General features: G+C 33.7%; 1 protein-coding gene across 4 annotated transcripts in view; it reads right to left on the minus strand.

Annotated features, from left to right (window-relative positions):
* Window positions 1-995: 995 nt before the first annotated feature.
* The window catches only part of LOC115931305 (uncharacterized), a 128405-nt gene continuing 105591 nt past the window's right edge, over window positions 996-23809 (minus strand). For 2 of the 4 annotated variants that reach the window (XR_008673048.2, XR_008673047.2), the window contains 2 exons: window positions 19560-19660; window positions 996-1707 (listed from right to left, as the gene is read on the minus strand). Coding sequence is in view for 1 of the 4 variants with exons in the window: in XM_031003555.3 (XP_030859415.3) it covers window positions 15127-15139; window positions 18297-18378; window positions 19560-19660 (196 nt within the window). In the remaining 3 variants the exon portion in view is untranslated. Of the gene's footprint in view, window positions 1708-14721; window positions 15140-18296; window positions 18379-19559; window positions 19661-23809 lie in introns of those variants that run through there. The other 2 variants (XM_031003555.3, XR_010131795.1) reach the window with 2 other exon arrangements.

Consider the following 23809-nt stretch of genomic DNA (forward strand, 5'->3'; position numbering starts at 1 on the left):
AAACAAAAAACAACACTTACCTTCTATTGAGAAGACGTACAGTAAATAAAAAGATAAAACATACTGAATGTTGGGGTAAGTGATGAGGAGCAAATGAAGCAGAAAGAGTATGTGGTTCTCACAGATGTTACCTTCAAAGACAGTGACAACTAGATTATCTATCTTACATGTGATGATGTTACCACCTTGCCATTAAAAGTAGTATCTAGGTGACATTCTCTTGAACCTTGGTGGACTTAAAACTGTTTTATTCAAAAGAATGCAGTTGAACTGACAATATGTGGCTTTGCAGGTGGGTTCACAATAAACACTTCACTTTGCTCATTAGTACACTAGCTTTTGGAGCTCTGTGCCCCCATCTAAAAATTCCAATTATCCTACAATTTCTATTTGGTGAGTAAGCCCAGGGCATGTGTAGATCATCTGATTGAAAATCCCTTCTGAGGATCCAGTTGAAAGCCAAATATGTGATTGAAGATATGGCCAGATAGTTTTGTCTTCTTGCCTTCAAGTCCCCACAGCCATAGATAAACTATTCTATTCTTGGTCTTTCCTAATTCTTGATCCAAGGAATTTGTGAGCTTAACAAAATGACAGTTTTATATTCCACCATGTTTTGGGATGGTCTATTACAATAGTAACCAGAAAGTGAGATTTTACATTTTAGACAGGATGACCAGGGAAGGGTGATATTTATGTAAAGTTTGAACTGCCTGTTAGACATTCAAGTGGAATTATCAGCAAAGAGGAGATTATTTGAATCTCAAGTTTAAGGAAATGTTTCAGATTCAAGGGAAGACTCTAGTGATCATCTGTTGGGAAATACGGCATAAAAGTGAAGCGTATTAAAAGATCTACTACTCTCAGTACTATTCCACATATTCAGAAAAGAAGTATGCTTTCCAACTTCTAGCATCTTCTTTCAATTTTATCCATGGAATGCTGTTGGACATTTTACAATTTTCAGCATGTTCTACACATCTTAACAGCATGAATGATTTTTCATTGTACCTTTATTCTTACTATTTAAGTTTCAATGTCAGTTAGGTCAGAAAAAAGAGTGAAATTATTATTATTACTTTATATTTTCCACTAAGTTGCATGTTTTCTGGGTTATAATCGTCCGTACTTAATGCATATCATTAGATATTTTCAAAGTCTGTCTTATTATAGCTTTTTAGGCTTTTCCTGTTGTAAGCTACACTGATTGATATGTTAATTGGGTTCTCACTGCCAAGCTGTAAAAGTTCCCACCTAAGCTGTAAGGTTTTATGATGGGTCAATAGTCAATTATTTATGCTGGAATTCATAGTTAATTGTGAGGCCTTCACACACCACAATCATGCAATTAATATTCAGCACAGAAGGCTAACAAACCACAGTATAGTTTGAGGCAGTAGCAAAAGGAGGCTAACAAACCACAGTGATAGTAAAAGGAGGCTAACAAACCACAGCACGCCAACAGACTAGTCCAGTGGGTCCTGAAGTCCTTTGAATGCACGTCAGTGAGTTGGTCACTGCTTCTCTCCTGCAGAGTCTTTGGTAACAGCTGCTGAGGTTGGAAAAATACCTCAGAGTTCTTATGGGCAGAGTCTCCATAGGTATCTCAGACAAGGCCAGGACTTGGCTGTTTTCGTATCTTCTGCAGGTTGGTCTATGCACATTGTCTCAGCCACTCTTCATTTTCTATGGTGTGTTTCAGGCCTCCTATGGTACCGGGAAAAAGTGGGTGTTATCACCTCAGTCCATTACACAAATGTTTTTCATTTTGAAGAAGGGGTGAAGAACTTCAGTGTGGGCTCACTGCTACTTGACATGAATGACTTTATTTTGATACAGGATCACAAACAATTATGATATATCACCTCCATACATTAGCATAATTGTATATATTCATATTTTCTATTTAGAACAAAATATCATTCTGAAGAAATAAAAATTGAGATAAATAACATATTATATGTTTCTGTAACAGTATAATATGGAATGATTATGGATTATGATTATTCCATTTCGTGGATTACTTTATATCAATTACACTGTTTTTTTTTTTTTTTCCTAACTTGCCTATGTGAGAGCAGGGTCTTAGGCTGATCTAGGTTGAGTTTAGTTTATGTTGGATGGGTTTGTTCGAGTGTTAGTAGATGGCTGGTTTACTTATGCATCTGAAATTTGGTCAGGGCTCTGCTCTAGGTTGTGCTTGCCTAGGGCACCTCAGTTGATATTTCTCTGCTTCAGATGTTGTTCATCCTCCTCACAGCACCATAGGGCTACCCCAGACATGGTTTTGATGTGGAGATGTGAGAAGCTCAAAAGCTAGTGAGATCAACCTTGCAAAAACTTTTCAAGACACTGCTAGTGTCTGGTCATATTGGCCAAAGCCAATCACAAACCAAGCCTAGGGACGAAGAATGATACCTATCCACAGTGGGAGAGCGTTGAAAACTTAGAAGAAGTTATGGATAGATGGAGTGGTAAGGAATTGGGGCCATTAATGCAATCTAGACAAAGTCTGTAAACTATGCTAATTTAATCTTCTGAGTACTTCCTGCTTTTGTTCCAAGTCTCAAGCTGCTTTTGTTTCCCGATATTATATGAATATTGTTTCTTCCTATACTGCTTTTGTGATTACTGTGACTGCTTTTGTGACTATGACAAAATATATACAAGCCAAACTAATATTTTGATACTTTATATGTTCTCAATTAGCAATTCATCATCCAAAAAAGGAAACAAATTATTAAAAAAATATATATATATATATAAACCTGGGAATTTTACCAATTTGGTTCAACAAATTGAATCATAAAAAAATTTCTAGGACTACCCATATTTAATGTTATTTATCGCATTTCTGATGACTAAACATTTGAATATGTTACTCTCTAATTAGCATACTAATATTAATATTTCTAGATAGATTTACATGGATGAATAATGTATTTTCTATTTTTTGTGGATTATATGTCATTTTAAATTGTTTTTTCCAACAATAACAAAATCTGATAAATTTAGTCTGCTTTCTACTATTTACTGGATGTCTCAGAGGCATAGTTTAGAGATGCATTGTGTGCAATAGATGTATAAATGATTTGTTTACATTACTCCATATAAATGATTTGTTTGTTTAATGTCTTGGAAATTATTTTATGTCTTATGGTTGCTGATTCTGTTGTCATCAGATTACTATAATAAACAAGATCTGTATCTAATTTGATCTTCTTTTAACTTCCCTAAACCAAAGGCAGGTGCTATTATCTCCAATATTTTTTATGTTAATGGCATTTATAACAATTTCATAATAAAGTATAACATTTATAATATTTTAACTTTTCCTTATTAAAATTATTTTTTCAAAAATTATAAAATATTTTGAGTAAGAAAAACATAACACATTATAAGGAATACCCGTGCATAACATACCAGGATGTAAGAAAACTTAGCATGTAGATACATTTGCATCAAACCTATTATTTTAAAAATCTAAAATATTATAAATGAATGGTTGCATTCTTTGATTTCTCAGTAATTCTTCAATGAGGCACTATCCAGGTGTTGGTTTTCAGACCATTGATTAATTTTATAATATTTTTGCTATATACATATATGTTTACATGTAAGATATAATGTTTTGCTACTTTACTGTACAGGAATAAAATCATCTGTACACACAATTTTTGTAGTTCAGTGGTTCTACTAATAATTTTGTGTTCAGGTTGATCTGTGTTTATATATGTAAAAGCAGTTTATTTTATAAATTGCTTGTTATTTAGTCCATTTTTTAAATTCACATGAGCCATGGTGTTTTCGCAGCATTTATCTAGATCTGGATTTGTTCAGTCTAATGAGACCTTTCAAATCTACTAGATGCATTAGTTATCTATCACTGTGTAATAATTGTTCCCAAAACATTCTACCACATTTTTTTTGGTTAAGGTATGCAGGCACGGCTAAGCTGGATCCTCTCTCGGCTTTGTCTTTCTCAAGGCTGCAGTCATCTCAAGGTTTGACTGAGGGTGAATCTGCTTGCAAGATCACCTGATGCAGTCTTTTGTAGGATTCCATCGCTTACAGGATGTTGAACTAAGGGTCTCTTCTTCATTGGCTGTTGATTGAAGGCCAGTCTTAGTCCTTGCCAAAGGGCAGTTCACAAATGACAGTTGGCTTTGTCAAAGTGAAGAAGTGAAAGAGAAAGAAAGAAAATAGCTTTTGTAATCTAATCAGAAGTGATATTCCATCACTTCTGCTCTATTCTTCTTATAAGAAGCAAGTAACTAGATCAGCCTATACTCAGGGAGAGAAGATGATGGATACAAAGACATGGATATCAAGGGGTGGGCGTCATTGGAAACTATTTCTGATGTTGCCTACTACACTGGCTATTTGCAAGCTGCTTTCAACACAACTGCTCCAAATTTGAACTTCACCAACATGATATTAAAAGTCACTATTCCTCCATTTCTTGCCAACACAATACAGATAGATTAGTGATTTTACCCATGGATTGTTAAATGTCTAAATGTTTATTCTTTATACTCCCAATTATCAATGTTATTTATTAGTTTCTCTATATGTTTATTCAACTTTTGAAGTCCTTTTTGCTGTGAATTATTGGTACATTGCCGCAAATTTTCCCCATCACTATAAAATGCATGTTCATTTGCAATGTGACTTTGCAGTTCCTGTCTTGAATAAATAAACACGATTTCTCTAACCCTTTGATTCCAAGCTGCAATAAGCTTGCTTTAATCTATAGAATGTTATAGAATTGATGTTAGGTGCATTTCAAATCTAGACGTCAAGAGGATTTATAACCTCTGCTTATGCTCAGCTGAAACCCTGACCTGAGACGCTCCTGAGGAAAATCTTAGTATAGTCTCTGATGATGAGAGACCACATAGAGACAGAGAAGCCCAGCTAAGAGGTTTTGGCAATGCTGAAACATGTGAGTGAGGCTTTCTCATACCATGTAGTCACAGTCTAACTATCAAGTAATTGGAATTACATGAGTGATCCCAGATGGGAATAGAGCAAGAATTCCTCAGTTTAGGAAAACTCAAATTCCTGAACCTACAGAGCAATCAGTAAATAAATAATTGTTTGGAATGTGACACTATATAACCTACACAATGTTTAAGGTTGTGCAGAATTTTTTTTTCTTTTTTGAGATGGAGTTTCACTCTGTCTCCAGGCTTGAGTGCAGTGGCGCAATCTCAGCTCACTGCAACCTCTGCCTCCTGGGTTCAACCGATTCTCCTGCCTCAGCCTCCCGAGGAGCTGGGACTACAGCTAATTTTTGTATGTTCACTATAAATGGGATTTCACCATGGTGGCCAGGATGGTTTCAATCCCTTGACCTCGTGATCGGCTCGCCTAGGCCTCCCAGAGTACTAGGATTACAAGCATGAGCCACCGTGCCCGGCCAGGTCATGCAGAATTTAATGACTACCTAGGGGATTTGAGAAAAGATGCATGCAAATCAGTCAAGGAAGAGCCTTAGCAAATAAATCAGATCATCAATGAAATGTTGAATTGTCAGCACAATCACCATGACCATCATCATCCTCATTATCATTATCACTATCTCAAGAAAGGAACCAGGCAGGAAATTTGTCTTTTTGGTTTGGGTACCATATGAGGTGAAAAAGTAATGTTTTTACTCAAATTTTGAACCAAAATTAGCTATCCTAACAGATTTGGGTTTAAACCATTCAAATTACTACTGCTTGTCTATCTAAAGAAACATCAAGGCAAGATTTTAATACAAAGTTGTCCTTATAAATTGCATTTATTGGTGAAGAAAACACATCATTTGGGGAAATGCAAACAAAAGTAATTCAGGTTTCTGTTGTAAAGTTGCATAGATATGATCTTAACCTGACACATTAGCACAAACAACTGTTGAAATAGACAAGAAATAAACATATATTGTGAGCAAATATCTTTAAAAATGGGCAAGTGATACCAACAAAGACTTCAGATGTCTGAACATCTGATAGTCTGATAGAATTGGTAATATTTAATATTATCAATTTATATTGTGGTATTAGTACATCCAACAAAGATGGATGTACTATGATGATCAATATAAATATTTGTTTAAATTAGTACATATTGGCCGGGCGAGGTGGCTCATGCCTGTAATTGCAGCACTTTGGGAGGCCGAGGCAAGTGAATCATTTGAGGTAAGGGGTTCAAGACCAGCCTGCCCAACATGGTGAAATCCTGTCTCTATTTAAAATACAAAAAATTAGCCGGGCGTGGTGGCAGGTGCTGTAATCCCAGCTACTTGGGAAGCTGAGGTAAGAGAATGACTTGAATCCAGCAGGCAGAGGTTGCAGTGAGCCAAGATGGTGCCACTGCACTCCAGCCGAGGCGACTGAGCAAGACTCCCACTCAAAAAAAAAAAAAAAAATTAGCACATCTTTGTTGGATATACTGATGCCACAATATAAATTGATAACATTAAATACTTTTAAGTAATAAAAATAAAGGAAGAATGAAAAACAAACAAAAATTAAGTAATCGAAAATATTTAGGTATACATAAAACAAATTAAATGGAATTACTAGATATGGAAACTATTTGAAGTACAAACACAATGACTTGTTTAATAATAGTTTATATACAGATAATATAACAATAGTTATATACAGATAAAGCTAGGATTAATAAACTGAAAGGCAAATTAAATAAAAAACTACAGCAAATAGAGTCTAATATGTTAAAAATATGAATTAGAGATCCAGAGGCATACTGGATAGAGTTATGCAAATAGAAAGGTGCACTCAGTGTTGCAGAAACCAATGATAATGTTTTCAAGTCTATGTTATGACAAGAAAAGTATCCATTACCACATCATACTCAAAGGCTTCCTCTCAGCAAAAGTTCTGACAGCCAGGGCTGAATTTCTTATTTTTTGTTTGCTTTTTTTTTTTTTTTTTCAGATGGAGTTTCACTCTTCTTGCCCAGGCTGGAGTGCAATGGCTTGATCTCAGCTTACTGCAACCTCTGCCTCCTGGGTTCAAGTGATTCTTCAGCCTCAGCCTCCTGAGTAGCTGGGATTACAGGCATGTGCCACCATGCCTGGCTAATTTTGTGTTTTTAGTAGAGACAGGGTTTCTCCACGTTGGTTAGGCTGGTCTTGAACTCCCGACCCCAGGTGATCCACCCGCCTCAGCCTTCCAAAGTGCTGGGATTACAGGCATGAGCCACCACGCCTGGCCAGGCGTAAATTTTAATTCCTATCCTTCTGTATGGGCCAAATGAATACGCTTTCTTTCTCAGATTAAGAAGCCAATGTCTGTGCAGAATATTTTGGAACCAACAAGTCAAAAACGGAGTTTCTATTGGAATTACTAATAACTTGCTAGTCACATAAGGCATATATCTGTTATGTAGCCATAGTATGTTTGCATCAATCAGGTATTAGCTGGTTTTGCATGGTAGCAAATAATCCAAAATCTGGGCGGATTGTTATAATAATCCCTCAAGGCTTGCTTCCATTAAGACTCACTGAGCTAAGATCAGAGCAGAACTGAAGGAGACAGAGACAGAAAAACCCTTCAAAAAATCAATGAATCCAGGAGCTGGCTTTTTGAAAAGATCAACAAAATTGATAGACTGCTAGCAAGACTAATAAAGGAGAAAAGAGAGAAGAATCAAATAGATGCAATAAAAAATGATAAAGGGGATATCACCACCGATTCCACAGAAATACAAACTACCATCAGAGAATACTATAAACACCTCTACACAAATAAACTAAAAAATCTAGAACAAATGGATAAGTTCCTGGACACATACACCCTCTCGAGACTAAACCAGGAAGAAGTTGAGTCCCTGAACAGACCAATAATAGGCTCTGAAATTGAGGCAATAATTAATAGCCTACCAACAAAAAAAGTCCAGGACCAGACGGATTCAAAACCGAATTCCACCAGAGGTAAAAGAGGAGCTGGTACCATTTCTTCTGAAACTATTCCAATCAATAGAAAAAGAGGGAATCCTCCCTGACTCATTTTATGAGGCCAGCATCATCCTGATACCAAAGCCTGGCGGAGACACAACACAAAAGGAGAATTTTAGACCAATATCCTTGATGAACATCAGTGCAAAAATACTCAATAAAATACTGGCAAACCGAATCCAGCAGCACATCAAAAAGCTTATCCACCACAATCAAGTTGGCTTCATCCCTGGGATGCAAGGCTGGTTCAACATACACAAATCAATAAACGTAATCCATTATATAAACAGAACCAAAGACAAAAACCACATGATTATCTCAATAGATGCAGAAAAGGCCTTCGATAAAATTCAACAGCCCTTCATGCTAAAAACTCTCAATAAACTAGATATTGATGGGACATATCTCAAACTATTAAGAGCTATTTATGACAAACCCACAGCCAATATCATACTGAATGGGCAAAACCTGGAAGCATTCCTTTTGAAAACTGGCACAAGACAGGGATGCCCTCTCTCACCACTCCTATTCAACATAGTGTTGGAAGACCTGGCCAGGGCAATCAGGCAGGAGAAAGAAATAAAGGGTATTAAATTAGGAAAAGAGGAAGTCAAACTGTCCCTGTTTGCAGATGACATGATTGTATTTTAGAAAACCCCATCATCTCAGCCCAAAATCTCCTTAAGCTGATAAACAACTTCAGCAAGGTCTCAGGATACAAAATATATGTGAAAAAATCACAAGCATTCCTATACACCAATAACAGACAAACAGAGAGCCAAATCATGGTGAACTCCCATTCACAATTGCTACAAAGAACATAAAATACCTAGGAATCCAACTTACAAGGGATGTGAAGGACCTCTTCAAGGAGAACTACAAACCACTGCTCAACGAAATAAAAGAGGACACAAAACAAATGGAAGAACATTCCATGCTCATGGATAGGAAGAATCAATATCATGAAAACGGCCATACTGACCAAGGTAATTTATAGATTCAATGCCATCCCCATAAAGCTACCAATGACTTTCTTCACAGAATTGGAAAAAAAGCTACTTAAAAGTTCATATGGAACCAAAAAAAAGCCCACATCACCAAGACAATCCTAAGCTAAAAGAATGAAGCTGGAGGCATCACACTACCTGACTTTAAACTATACTCCAAGGCTACAGTCACCAAAACAGCATGGCACTGGTACCAAAACACAGATGTAGATCAATGGAACAGAACAGATCCCTCAGAAATAATACCACACACCTACAACCATCTGATCTTTGACAAACCTGACAAAAACAAGAAATGGGGAAAGGATTCCCTATTTAATAAATGGTGCTGGGAAAGCTGGCTAGCCATGTGTGGAAAGCTGAAACTTGATCCCTTCCTTACACCTTGTACAAAAATTAATTCAAGATGGATTAATGACTTAAATGTTAGACCTAAAACCATAAAAACCCTAGAAGAAAACCTAGGCAATACCATTCAGGACATAGCCATGGGCAAGGACTTCATGACTAAAACACAAAAAGCAATGTCAATAAAAGCCAAAATTGACAAATGGGATCTAATTAAACTAAACAGCTTCTGCACACCAAAAAAAACTACCATCAGAGTGAACAGGCAACCTACAGGATGAGAGAAAATTTTTTACAATCTACCCATCTGACAAAGGGCTAACATCCAGAATCTACAAATAACTTAAACAAATTTACAGGAAAACATCAGACAACCCCATCAAAAAGTGGGCAAAGGATATGAACAGACACTTCTCAAAAGAAGGCATTTATGCAGTCAACAGACACATGAAAAAAATGCTCATCATCAGTGGCCATCAGAGAAATGCAAATCAAAACCACAGTGAGATACCATCTCACACCAGTTAGAATGGCAATCATTAAAAAGTCAGGAAACAACAGGTGCTGGAGAGGATGTGGAGAAATAGAAACACTTTTACACTGTTGGTGGGACTGTAAACTAGTTCAACCATTGTGGAAGACAGCGTGGCGATTCCTCAAGGATCTAGAACTAGAAATACCATATGACCCAGCCATCCCATTACTGGGTATATACCCAAAGGATTATAGATCATGCTGCTCTAAAGACACATGCACACGTATGTTTATTGTGGCACTGTTCACAATATCAAAGACTTGGAACCAACCCAAATGTCCAACAATGATAGACTGGATTAAGAAAATGTGACACATATACACCATGGAATACCATGCAGCCATAAAAAAGGATGCGTTCATGTCCCTTGAAGGGACATAGATGAAGCTGGAAACCATCATTCTGAGCAAAGTATCACAAGGACAGAAAACCAAACACTGCATATTCTCACTCATGGTGGGAAATGAACAATGAGAACATTTGGAGACAAGGTGGGGAATATCACACACTGGGGCCTGTCATGGGGTGAGGGAAGCGGGGAGGGATAGCATTAGGAGATATACCTAATGCTAAATGATGAGTTAATGGGTGCAGCACACCAACATGGCACATGTATACATATGTAACTAACCTGTACGTTGTGCACATGTACCCTAGAACTTAAAGTATAATAATAATAATAATAAAAGACTCAGTGAGCAGATCTGCTCTGTTCCACATAGTGATAATGCAATGTAGGTCATGGCAGGTCCGCTTGCACAGGTGATTCCACAATCGCCAACTTGGGATAAAAAAAACTTTCTGGGAAAGCAACATACTTTCTTCTCATAGCGTGTTTCCCTACATTAGTCAAAATGACACAACTGACCTCAAAGTGCTCAGAGAAGTATAATGTATATTCTGCAGAGAAAATAAATTGTCAGTAGCCCTAATGATTACTTACCATACAGTTGTTTTAAAAAGAAATAAGTAAAAAGATATTCCTTCAAGATTTAAAATATTTCATATATACTAGGAAGACCATCCCAAGAAATTATCTACTCTAGTTCTTAATTAATATTTAAAATATTTTTTCATACTTATGTGAACTCTACTTAGTGTTTACCCTTAATGAAAATTTTATTCAATATTCAAATTAATTTGTGTCAACTTTAAAATTACATATTTAGAGAAAAGAGTAACATACTTATTGAAATGGTTTGTGTGGTTATAAATCAGAAGACATTCAGACAGAAGACTGTCATACTTTAAACTCTAATTGTAAGAAGAATGTAAATGAACTTCAACAGAACTAGTTATGCTTAATAACATTTATTTTATAAAATTTAATGAGCACTTCAAGACTATAACATTAACGTATTCTTGTTAGAAAAATAAATTAGAAACAGAAAATTATAAAAAGTATAAAAAGTATATTGTCTAAAAATTATTTTAAAAGCCATTATTAAGATTTAACCTTGGTTGAGGCTGGGTGGGGTGGCTAATGCCTCTAATCTCATCACTTTGGGAGGCTGCAGCAGACAGATCACTTGAGCCCAGTAGTTAGAGACCTGCCTAGGAAACACAGCGAGACCTAGTCTCTTAAAAAATAAAATAAAAAAGATTTAACCTTGGTGCATATGGACATATATCTACATATAGGTACAAATGTCTATAGAGATATATACATACAGATAGGAATTTAATTATTCAGTTCTTCTGTATTCAATATTTATTAAGTACTATATGCCAGGAAGTTATGACATTTGAATACAAGATGAAACAAAACAGAAAAAATAATGTTTTCACATTCATCAGGCTTAAATTCTAGTAAAATCAATGTTACTTGATTGACCTCAAAGTAATATATTTGTCATAAATACCACTATATGCATTTTAGAAGTGCTTACATATGTAAATGTATAACTCATGTAGCCACGATACACATTTAGTCACATATATTAATAAGTAATAATGTTCACATATACATTTTTAAAAATTATGTACACACACATATAGAGGAAACATATATCTAGTTTATTTCAGAGTTGAATGCATATTTATGCATATTTCAAAGTTTGTCTTTTCACTTAATGATGTGCTGTAAATATGTTTTTGTGCCTTCAAAATACCTACATCATCAGTTTAAATGGGTGAATAGCTATTCAATTATTTTGTTACCATATTGACATTATTTAATATGTTTAATCGAAATTCAAGCTATTTAAAACATTTTGCAGTTTAATAATATTAATAAAGCTATAAATAAAAATACAATTAGATTGGTTTATACTAATATGTTCCTCATGTTCAAATTAAAATTTACTTTCAAAACTAATGACATATATTTGATGGATGAAAATGCCCATTTTTTTTTTTGTTGATGCCTTTAAAGGCTAAACTGAGTTTTTGCTTAGTGAATTAATCTAAATACTCAAATACATTTTCTCAGTGGATCTCTCAAGATACATACAAAACTCAGAATTCATATTTAAATTAAGGCCAGGCGCGGTGGCTCACGCCTGTAATCCCAGCACTTTGGGAGGTCAAGGCGGGTGGATTACCTGAGATCAAGAGTTCGAGACCAGACTGGTCAACATAGTGAAACCCTGTCTCTACTAAAAATACACAAATTAGCCGGGCTTGGTGGCACGTGCCAGTAATCCCAGCTACTCGGGAGGCTGAGGCAGAGGAATCTCTTGACCCAGGAGGAGGAGGTTGCAGTGAGCTGAGATTGCACCACTGCACTCCGATCTGGGCAACAGAGTGACACTCTGCCTCAAAAACAAACAAACAAACAAACAAAAAAAACAAAAAAAAGAGAAAGAAACAAGGAAAGAAAGAAAAACAGTATATATATATATATACACACACACACATATATTATATATATTTAATTAAAGTACATTTTCTAGAACATAAAGTATATAATCTTCAATTTAAAAATACAATATGCCTTTTAAAGGGGGGTGGATATCCCTGTTATGTAAATTGTTCTTTCATTCTTTTTGTAAATCATTTTGGTTTACTCTGACATGAACACTTTACTAAAAATATGTTGGATAAAACATTTCCTGTTATAATGCTGAATCATTTGCTAACACTATTTGAAATCCCTGGATCAGTTCTTTACTTTGCCTCAGTGTACATGGCCACAAAACGTAAGAAAACTAACAGTATTTTTATCACTTTAAATATTTTTCAGTCTCAGGAATGCTGAAATTAATAATGTGAATCTATTCTATGCGATTTTATACGCAAATCAGAGAGTAAAAAAATGTCCATTCAAGAAACCGGTAGTAATATTCTTAAGCATAATTGTCATGCTTTAAAGCTGTTCAGATTTATTTTAGAATGAGAAAATACTAAGTATATTTTACGTGGCATACACATTTCAGGAATTCTGAAGAGAAAATATTTAAAAATTATAGATACAAATAAAGTAACACAATATTTAAAAATGATTCTCTTCAAAAAGATAATTTATAAAAAGTGAAAAGTTTAAGGTAATATTTTACTTTTAAAATTATTAATATTACATATATTAAAACTTAAACATAGATTTATTGTTCTGCTTGAATATTCATGGGATGAACATCTCTTTTTAGTATTTATATTAGTATATTTCCTAATATCTAATTCAGTTAGCTTACTATTACGAAGATTCCATCATTTATCATGCGTCTCTCTCTTTCTCTCTCTCTCTTTCTCTCTTGCTCTCTCTCCTATTTATCTATCATCTGTCTATCTATTCAGGTTCACTTATGTACATCTGTTTCTCTTCTTGTCTGCCTTATTTAGACAATTTGAAGGGATTCTTGCAAATGTAAAAAACTAATATTCAAATAAAAGCAATCTATTTATAAAAATTTGGCACCAGTATAGGTTCAGAAATCCATGTTGAAATATTTTATGTGGATAAAATCACTTTGGTGATATTATTAGCATTGATTGGTTTGGATATAAGTAAAATGAACTTCAAGCATACATACATATTTTAAACAAAACTCTTCAGCTCTTACTTTTAATTAAGGATAGCTTAAGTAATGACTAGAATGCAATACAGACAGTTATCAAAGGTACATTCGAAACTTAAAAGAAGAGGAAAGAGTTGTGTTTAATCACTGGAATGTATATAAATATATGTTTTTATAATTTTTATGTAAAAGCTTTATTTAATTCTTTACATACAAATTATTCTTCTCTAGGCTTCTAGCTTTAGAAAATCAATCTAATGAAGTAAAACTAACAAAGTTTGCCTGAAACCAAAATTAATGTTTCTTTAACTTACCACATATTCTAGATTTAACTATGTATTTTCTTTCTTTTAGATGAAATGTTTGTCTAATTACTGTAATTAATAACTTGCTACTAAAATAAAAATAAAAAACTTTTTCCTCTTAAATTGGTATGTATACATTGGGTAGGTGAGGGATGTACTCACGGTGACCGGGCGTGAAGCCCTTTAGTGACTGGAGTACAGGTAAGAGGCAAATTTAGTTAAGGAAGATGGGACAGTTTATGGAGAAGTGCCAGAAACTAGCCTCAGTATTAATTGCCTGGAGAATTGCACGCAGTGTGGCAGAGCTAAAACGTAGACCTCAAGTCAGAGATAAAAAAGGCTAGGAAAATAATAACTCTAAGTTGAATATCTCATAGGCATAGTTCCACAGAAGCCCGACACATCTCAAATAATCGTAAGTATTTTTATTTTTAATTCACCAAAAATTATACAAACTTATGGTATACAGCATGTTGTTTTCAAATATATAAACATTATAGAAGAATTAAATTGAGTTAATTAACGTGTACATTATCTCACTTATATGTGGAATCTAAAGAAGTTGGACTCATAAAAAGTGGAGAGGAGAACGGTGGTTACAAGGGACTGAGCGCAGGGGGATTGGGTTGATGTTGGTCAAAAGATACAAACGTTCAGTTAAATTGCAAGAATAAGTTGAAGAGATGTATTGTACCATGCGATGACCATAGTTAAAACCAATGTTTTGTATTCTTGAATTGCTAGGAGGGTAGACTTTAGGTGTTCTCATCTCAAATGATTGTAATTAAACTACAGTGATAGATGTCTCAGGCAGAATTATAAGTTTATGTAAAAGGCGTTGATTTGAATCAAACACATAGAAATTCACAGTATTTGAGAAAGCTGACCCACCTGGAATAAAAGCAACAATGACTTCTTATGTTTGATTTCAGAAGCCTAATTTTTTGTATTCGGGAAGCAGAATAACTAAGCAGGTCATCCTCTTCAATGCACTCATCAGAGGTGGCTAAGGAGGATGACTGAAAAGAAAACACATCCAAGAAGTGGAGGCAAAAGTGATGGAGAATATTCAACCGGAGCGTCACTACATTCTTAAAGCTTTCTATTTCTTTTATTGCTAAGAAACTACCATCTTATGATTTTTCTTTTGGATGGCTAATTTCCAACATGGTTTGCCTGCTTGACTAACTCTCAGGATTCCAGTTTTGCTAAACATTATCTTTCCTTACTATTTAGACTTTTCCTAGCTTGTCTCAAACAATGTGTGGTTTCATCTACCATATGCATGAGGTTGAGTTTCAAATTCAAATAGCTCCCAGCCAAACTATTTCCAACTATATATATTCACTTGAATGTTTAAAAAAGTACTTACTGTAAAAAATTACAAAATTACATTTAATATCTCTTTTTCTTTCCCCTTTTCCTACACACACACACACACTCACACACACACTATGCACACTCTTATCCACAAACTCATACAGGTATTGTACATACACAGGCATTCACACACTCAAAAATGCTTTTTTATCTTTTATTTCGTTGAATGTCAAACTATTAAACAGGCAACTATAATTTTATCTTAAAAATGTAAATTAGTTTTAACAATATTGTTACTGTGAATTTTAGTGGAATTGCAGTAACACAAATGGAGGTTTAATGGTAGTAGGTAAGAATTGCATTAAAACAGGAAAAAAAATGACGAAGTTACAGAGAGGAGTATACATGTTTGAAATGGAATTGCATTCAATATTTTAAAATTGGGAAGACGGTGATATTAAAAGTTGGTATGAAAAATAGGTTAAATGCATAAAATAAGAGTTCTGACCACATGAATGGGAAGCAATTAGTCATAAAAATATTTCTGGGAAGAAATTTTATGATCTTCTCATAGCTGAGTAAAGAATATTATATTTATGCTTACATTATGCAAAAAAGGGAATATAAGTCTTCAAATAAAACATTTAAATAAAATCAGTCTATAAATTGTGGTAGCTGTTAGTAGCTATGTAAAAATTTATTTAATTAATAAAATGTTTATTTAGTGGCTTAGACTTTCAGGTTCTCAGAGTTATGACTGCTGTTGACCTAAAGAGAAATAATCAAATAGAAATTTTAAAATGAAAGATAACTGAATAATCTTGTCTAGCAATGATATTGGAAAATACTGTCTTTTGAAAGTTTTTATTACCCTCCTTGTCTAATAACTGATTTTTTGAAATAGATCATAAAGTTATAAATTACTATACCTTTTAACATAATGATTAGTGATACAGCATATTAAAAATAGAAAAGGTTAATTAAATATACATTTAGGAAAATGTAAAATTACCAGATTATCTTAAAGACCCATTTTTCTGTTTTTGATTCTCACAGTTTTTCAAAAGAAATGTATAGAAACCTGCAAAATTATGAGAAGAAAAAAATAAACTGTAACAAGAGCAAACTTTAAAATTATCCCTGCTAATATTCCTGTTGTGATTAATCATGATCTTTAACTGACCTGTCAAACATGGCCAAATGTAAGATATAATATGGCTTCCTACTTTTATAGATACTTCAAAATACACTAGTTTCTCCAGAGGAAATTTGTAGCATTTTAAAAAACACTCACTTCATAGGTTTTTGCAAAAACATTATGATCATATCACTATATGCAGAAAAAGCATTTCATAAAATACAACACCCAATTGTGATAATTCTCAATAAACTGGGAATAGAGAACTTCCTTAGCCAGAAATAGAATATTTACAAAATCCCTAAAGCTAACTTTATTCTTAATGTTGAGAAACTTGAAGCTCCCCTACTAAGATTCAGAGAAAGGCAAGGATGTCTTCTTCTCACCACAGCTTTTCAATACCATACTGAAAGTTCTAGCTAATGCAATAAGAAAGGAAATAAAATGTATAAGTATTGAGAAAAAAGAAATAAGCCTATTTTTGTTTAAAGATGGCAAGACTATCTATGTAAAAAACCTAAAGGAATCAACAACTACAACAAATAACTTCTGGAACTAGCAAACAATTATAGCAAGGTTGCTGATTACAAGTCTAATGTACAAATGTCAGTTTATTTTTTATAGACCAGCCATGAACAGTTAAATTTGAAATTAAAAAAAACAGAAATAACATTACTTTTATATTAGCTTCCCCCAAAATGGAATACTTCAGGTATAAATTGAACAAAATATGTACAAGCTTTATACAAAAAAACTATAAAATTCTGATGAGTTAAACAGAAAAGGACCAAATAAATGGAAACATCTCATGCTCATAAATCAGAAGACTCAATATTGGACATATGTCATTTCTTCCCAATTTGGTCTATAGATTCAACAAAATTCCAAGCACATTCCAGTAATGTATGTTGTGGACACTAGCAAGCTAATTCTAAAGTTTATATGGAGCGGCAAAAAACACAGAATAGCCAAAGCAATATTGATTGATAACAATAAATTGAAGGACTGTCTATACCCATCTCTAAGGCTTACTATAAAGGTACAGTAATCATGACAGTCTGGTATTGGCAAAAAGAGACAAATAGACCAATGGAACAGAATAGATAACCAACAAAGAGACCTGCATAAATATAGTCGACTGATTTTGGAACAAAAAGCAATGCAGTATAATGTAGCAAAGATAGTCTTTTCAGCAAGAGGTACCAGAATAACTAGACATGCAAAAAAAGTGAGTCTAGACACAGATCTTACACCCTCCACAAAAATTAACCCAACATGAATCATAGGATCAAATGTAAAACGTAAAACTATAAAACTAAGAGGTAACAAAGGAGAAAATCTAGATGATCATCAGTATGGAAATAACGTTTTAGGAAGAACACCAAAGCCATGATCCAAGAAAGAAATGAATCATTAAGCCAGCCATTGAAAACTTCTGCTCTGCAGAAAACAAAGTCAAGAGAATGAAGAGGAATGCCACAGACTGGGAGAAAATGTTTGCAAAAGATAAATCTGATTAAGGGGAGTTGTGTAGAATTTACAAAGTACCCTTAAACCCCGATAATAAGAGAAAGTCTGATTGAAAAAATAGCTCAATAACCTTAACAGACACTTCATCAAAGAAGACACATGCATGGCAAATTAGCATAGGAAAAGATGCTCCATATCGTATGTCATAAAGGAAAGGCCAGTTAAAACAACTAGATACCACTACCCACCTATTATAAGGGTCAAAATCTAGAACACTGACAGCACCAAATGCTGACAATGATGTTGAGAAACAGGAACTGTCATTCACTGCTGGTGGGAATACAAAATGGGACAGTTACTTAAGAAGGCAGTTTGGCAATTTCTTACAAGACTAAACATATCCTTACCATATGATCCACCAATCGTACTCCTTGGCATTTACCTAAAGGAGTTGAAAACTTCCACACAAACCTGCACACAGATGTTTATGGCAGTTTTGTTCATAATTAACAAAACTTGGAAGAAATCAAAATGTACTTCAGTGGGTGAATGGATAAATAAACTGCAGTACATCCAGACAATGGAATATTATTCAACAGTAAAAAGAACTGAGTTATTAAGATGTGAAAATACAGGAAAGAAACTTAAATGCACATTGCTAAGTGAAATAAGTCAATCTAAATCCTTTATATATTACAGGATTCCAACTACATAACATTCTGGAAAAGACAAAACTGTGAAGACAGCAGAAGAGAATTGGTTGCCAACAGATGACGTAGAGGTGAGAGGGATGAAAAGGCAAAGCAAATAGTTTAAGGACATTGTGTAAACTCTATATGTTACTATAATTATATATATGTGGTATTGCAAATGAATATTACATTATGCATGTGTCCAAACCCCTAGGATGTACAACATTGAGAGTGAACCCTAATGTAAACTACAGCCTTTGGATGATGATGATGTGTCAATATAGGCTCATCAATTGCAACAAATATGCCTTCTGGTGAGGGATGTTCATAGTCCCTCACCAGAGCAAGCTATACAACATGTGTGAAGTGACAGGCTATATGGGAAATTCCTGTACCATGCTCCCAATTTTGCTGTGAACCTAAAACTGCTCTGAAAAAAAAAATGAAATCTTAAGAAAACATTGAAAAACATTATAGGTAATATCTTCAATGATAATTTCATAGAAAACATGTGATGTTTTAAATAGAACCATTTTGAAGTAAAATTTATTAATGCACATCATTTGATCAAATGGGTTTACATGGTAGTTGATTTATAATGATAGCAAATAACAGAAAAGATGGAATGAACAGTACAATGAACATACCACACAATTAAATGATATCCCCTGAGGCCATTTTTATATAGACTTGGAAAAAGAACTGTACCAAGTGAATTCAAGCTTAAATACAAGAGATTGGCAACACTGGTCGTGTGTTGCTTTTTAAAAAATTTAGGTGACAATTTTCAGATCTATCATGAAAGTCAAAAACACTTACCAATTCTCCCTGAGTTTGGAGGATCACTCTGGAGATGAGGCTGATTGATGTTTTTGGCCAAGAACAACTTTTTTTTTTCATCAGTACAAATTTCTGATTTTCTGAAATGTGTGAGACGTGAGATGTGTGAAGGAATTCTGAATTGAATTTCCAATAATGTAAAAACATCTACGTATTTTCTTAGAAAATGTCAAGACAAAGTTTAAGAGCCATCTATATTGGTAGACTATCTGATTTTAAGTTATACTACCCTCACCCAAATTCCTATAGAGCAGTCGGAATGGATTTATTGCATAATAAACCATTAGATAGCTAAAATAATCTCCAGTTGATTGAACTATTTCAAGTTTATTATCAAGACAGCATAAGATATTTTTCTTTCAATATCATGATAGGTAATCCTGTAGTGTTTTTCTAAACTTTATTTTCAGGTTTTAAATATGATTTAAAGAAAAAAGATGAAAAAATGTTCGTTCTATCATTTTATGCTGAATTCTAATCATTCTTGTCTTGCCCATTCTTTTCGATATAGTAACAATAGATAAAGCACAAGGTACCTATCAGGCACTGCATGTTTATTATGTACATGTATTTTTCCAATAACCCTTTAAGTTAGTATTCTTATAATTATTGCCGTTTTATAGATGAAGCAACTTGTGTTATTTCGACTACCACTGTTGTAGATAAATAATTCACTTTTCCATACTCAAAGATATAGTAAGTGACAAACCTGGATTAAAACTAGTTATTTTCAATTCCAAGCCAATATACTATAATGCTTCCCACACAAATGGCAATATCACATATACTTTGGACCTTTTGAGTTCATATTATCTATATCAGTACTCATTTTGGACAGTGAAAAATAGTTATTGATTGCAATGTTATCAAGAATCCAGTATCAATAGTCTTTTAAAAGACTATAAGCCTGCAGTATTACAGAAAGACACGATTATTCAATTAATTTTATTCATGGATTTAAAAGCATTTATTTGAATATTTTACTGTATTTGAAGAATTTGAACAATTAAAAATGCATGAATTTTTTAAATCTATAAATTGTAAGGAGAGATTTTAACATTTTATAAATCCAGTATCAATCAAAAGAAATTATATTTGAGAAATTAAATTTAACATCTAACAAATATTGGTACTGTCACTCATAAAAGGGTCAAATTACTTTATGCCAAAAAGGGATTCCTGGAGTCCATTATTCAATTTAATGAATGTAATCAAATGAGAAAAATAAAAGGTGTTAATCAAAGGGGAAAATTCTAGAAAAGTTTCTCTATTGAGGATGTATCCATGGTCATAGTGACAAAGTTAATGAGATTTTGACATGTGGATGTTAAATCTCTTGTTAAGGGGAAAAATGTGTCAGATCTCTGAAGGATCTTAGCATACATTTGCCAAAATCGGTGATTGTAATACATAAAAAGCTTAAATTTCTATTTTACATTATCATTTATTTCTAAATGTAGCTAGCTTTATTTAAAAAATAGAACATTCACACATATACGCATGCACACATACACACACGAATCTCCCCAGGGGAACACATTCATTTCTAGTAGTATTACCAAGATTCAAGCACATGGGTAATGTGCTGCCCTACCAGATTGCCATTGCTATGATGTCCCTAGGAGACAGAAACTTTTCAGCTTCATCTTATTCTTACAGGACCACTGTTGTATATGGGTCTATTGTTAACTAAAACATCATTATGCAGTATATGGCTGTACTAAAAACAAAATGAATCAGGATACACAGGGTTTGTGCTAGGAATTTAGGGTAATCTATTATTAGAAAAGCCTATCACAATTATTTGTTACCTTATTCTCTATCTTAGAAATATTTTGTCTTGGTTAATAAGAACGTTGACAGTTATGAAAGAGAAAAGTATATAATAGCAATTTAAAGAAGAAATAAAAACTAAATAAGTATGATATAGAGAAAATTAACTAGTTTTTAAAAAAAATTTATTATGCATTTGGAAATACAAGAATTGGAATTATCACTGTAAACTGTAAACTAAAAACCAAAAAACAAAAACCTTTGTGCTTTGCAAAATGTTAATGGCAGCATTTTAAAATGTGGTCTTTCAAACCATTTTTATAACTCCTAGCCTTTAAAAAATTAAATATAAGCTCTCAGTTTTTATATTTAACGCTCTTTCCAAATTGAAAAGTAAGTACATAAACTATTTCAGAGTAGCTGATTTCAGGATGTTTGCAGACTTTTTTTTTTTCTGTTATAAGCACTTCTAATAACCAATGTTGCTTATTACCATTATTAATGAGGGAAAATTATAAAATAAAATTTGTGTTTTATATCTGTATCTGTTTTCATATCTGATTTTTCTGAGGAGCCAAAATAGTGTGAGAAAAATTAAACCCTCAACAAGAAAAAAAAGGAAAAAAAATGTAGTAAGCATTTTGCTTGGGTGCTTCATACACAGTAGTCTTTTCAACTCTACGTTAGAGAAATTGACAATGAGTCACTGTGTGCGATATACTCACTCTGGAGAACCAGAACCACACGCATACAAAGTTCTAGGCTGAGAGCAGATTTTACTTGCTCTGGTGTTCTGAGCTCCGTTTTCTTTCTGCATTGATTCAGTGCCTTGCACAAGCCAGACTTTCACCTCTATTGTTTTTGCATAAGTTTAATATTTCCTTAGGCAACCTTCAGGCAAACCTGAGCTGCTTGCATGGTCTGCCAAGTTATTTTCTAAGACAGCAGTTATTATTTTTGTTAGTGCTCTGTTTACATGCCTGCGCAGGTTTTGGCCAATGTCATTTTCCTCATAAGCCCTGGAATCGTTTGCGGTGATTTTGCAGAATGCAGTCTTTCACAAACATATATATTGTACTCAAGCAGATATACAGATGTTACTGGAACACCTTGCTCCAGAAAGCAAAGATGCTTTCAAGAATAGGAGAGATGTACCTAAATGTTAAAGGGGCTAATAATGTTAATAGGAAAGCCATTGACTAGGCACTGATAATGGACAACATAATGGAATAAAAAATAGAAATATTTAGAATATATTGACACAGTAAAATCCCACCAGTATGCTCACATGGAAAAACTATAAATGAAAAATTTATAAAAAATTAAGACGGGTGACATTATTATTAGTAGTATACATCTTTATTAATTTGTCTTTATTTAAAAATAAATAATTGTATTAGATGTTTGTTCATTTGCTTTTTTGAAATGGAGTCTCACTCTGTCGCCCAGGCTGGAATGCACTGGTGGTGCAATCTCGGCTCACTGTAACCTCTGCCTCCTGGGTTCAAGCGATTCTCCTGCCTCAGCCTCCTGAGTAGCTGGGATTACAGACGTTCACCACTATGTCTGGCATATATATATATAAAATACCCGGCCTGTATTAGGTGCTACAAGTTTATATGTGGTTCCGATTATCTCACAATGTTAAGCATTTGTCTGAATAAAATCTAAATTTTGGGAACAGTTTTCCAAGTAAAAAATAAAGAAGCCTAAACAAAGGGAACTGAGAATAAGCCAAAGCATCCTGAAAAAAAAAAAAAAGAATATTAGGAAAAAAAGAAAGGCTTATCCGCTCCATTTCTCAACAAGGTAGTCAGGTTAAAAAGTACTTCCCAAATCTGATGGAAGATAGCAACTTGATCTACTGTCAGAGAGAATACCAAGCTTTGCTCTCACCAACTCTGCTTTCCAAGGTGACATAAGCTTTGGATCATCTACCAAAATGTGATATATGACACACATAGGAAAGCATTATATTTCTGGAAATTAAAGCAATGTGTGAAATTAAGAAAATTAAACTTGGACAACATAGGGATACATAGAAAAAGCTTCAAGTTAAAAAGACATGCATGAGGTTTGAATGTTCTTTTCATGTAGGAAATGAGCTCTATAAAAGAGCTCTATTACATCAATGTTGTAATGGAGATTATTGAGAGAACTTAGAAGATACAATGAGGACTCATGTTTGAACTGGAAATCAGTTGATTGACAAACCAGAGTGGGTTTTTTTTTTAAATGTCTAGCTCTGCAATTATTATTCACTCTTTGAAAAGTGTGAAAAAAGTATGAAGATAACAAGGAAATAAAATATATGATACAATAACTTTAAGTAGTGTAGGAGTACAAATAAAACTCTATACTCATTCAATAATTATTGTATTGTATGTCATTTGAAGCATGTAGGAGTATATGACAAAATGATTTGTTAAAATGTAAAATTAGTACAAGAAAATGTG

The sequence above is a fragment of the Gorilla gorilla genome, chromosome 19 (assembly GCF_029281585.2).
Source record: "Gorilla gorilla gorilla isolate KB3781 chromosome 19, NHGRI_mGorGor1-v2.1_pri, whole genome shotgun sequence".
NCBI lineage: Eukaryota > Metazoa > Chordata > Mammalia > Primates > Hominidae > Gorilla > Gorilla gorilla.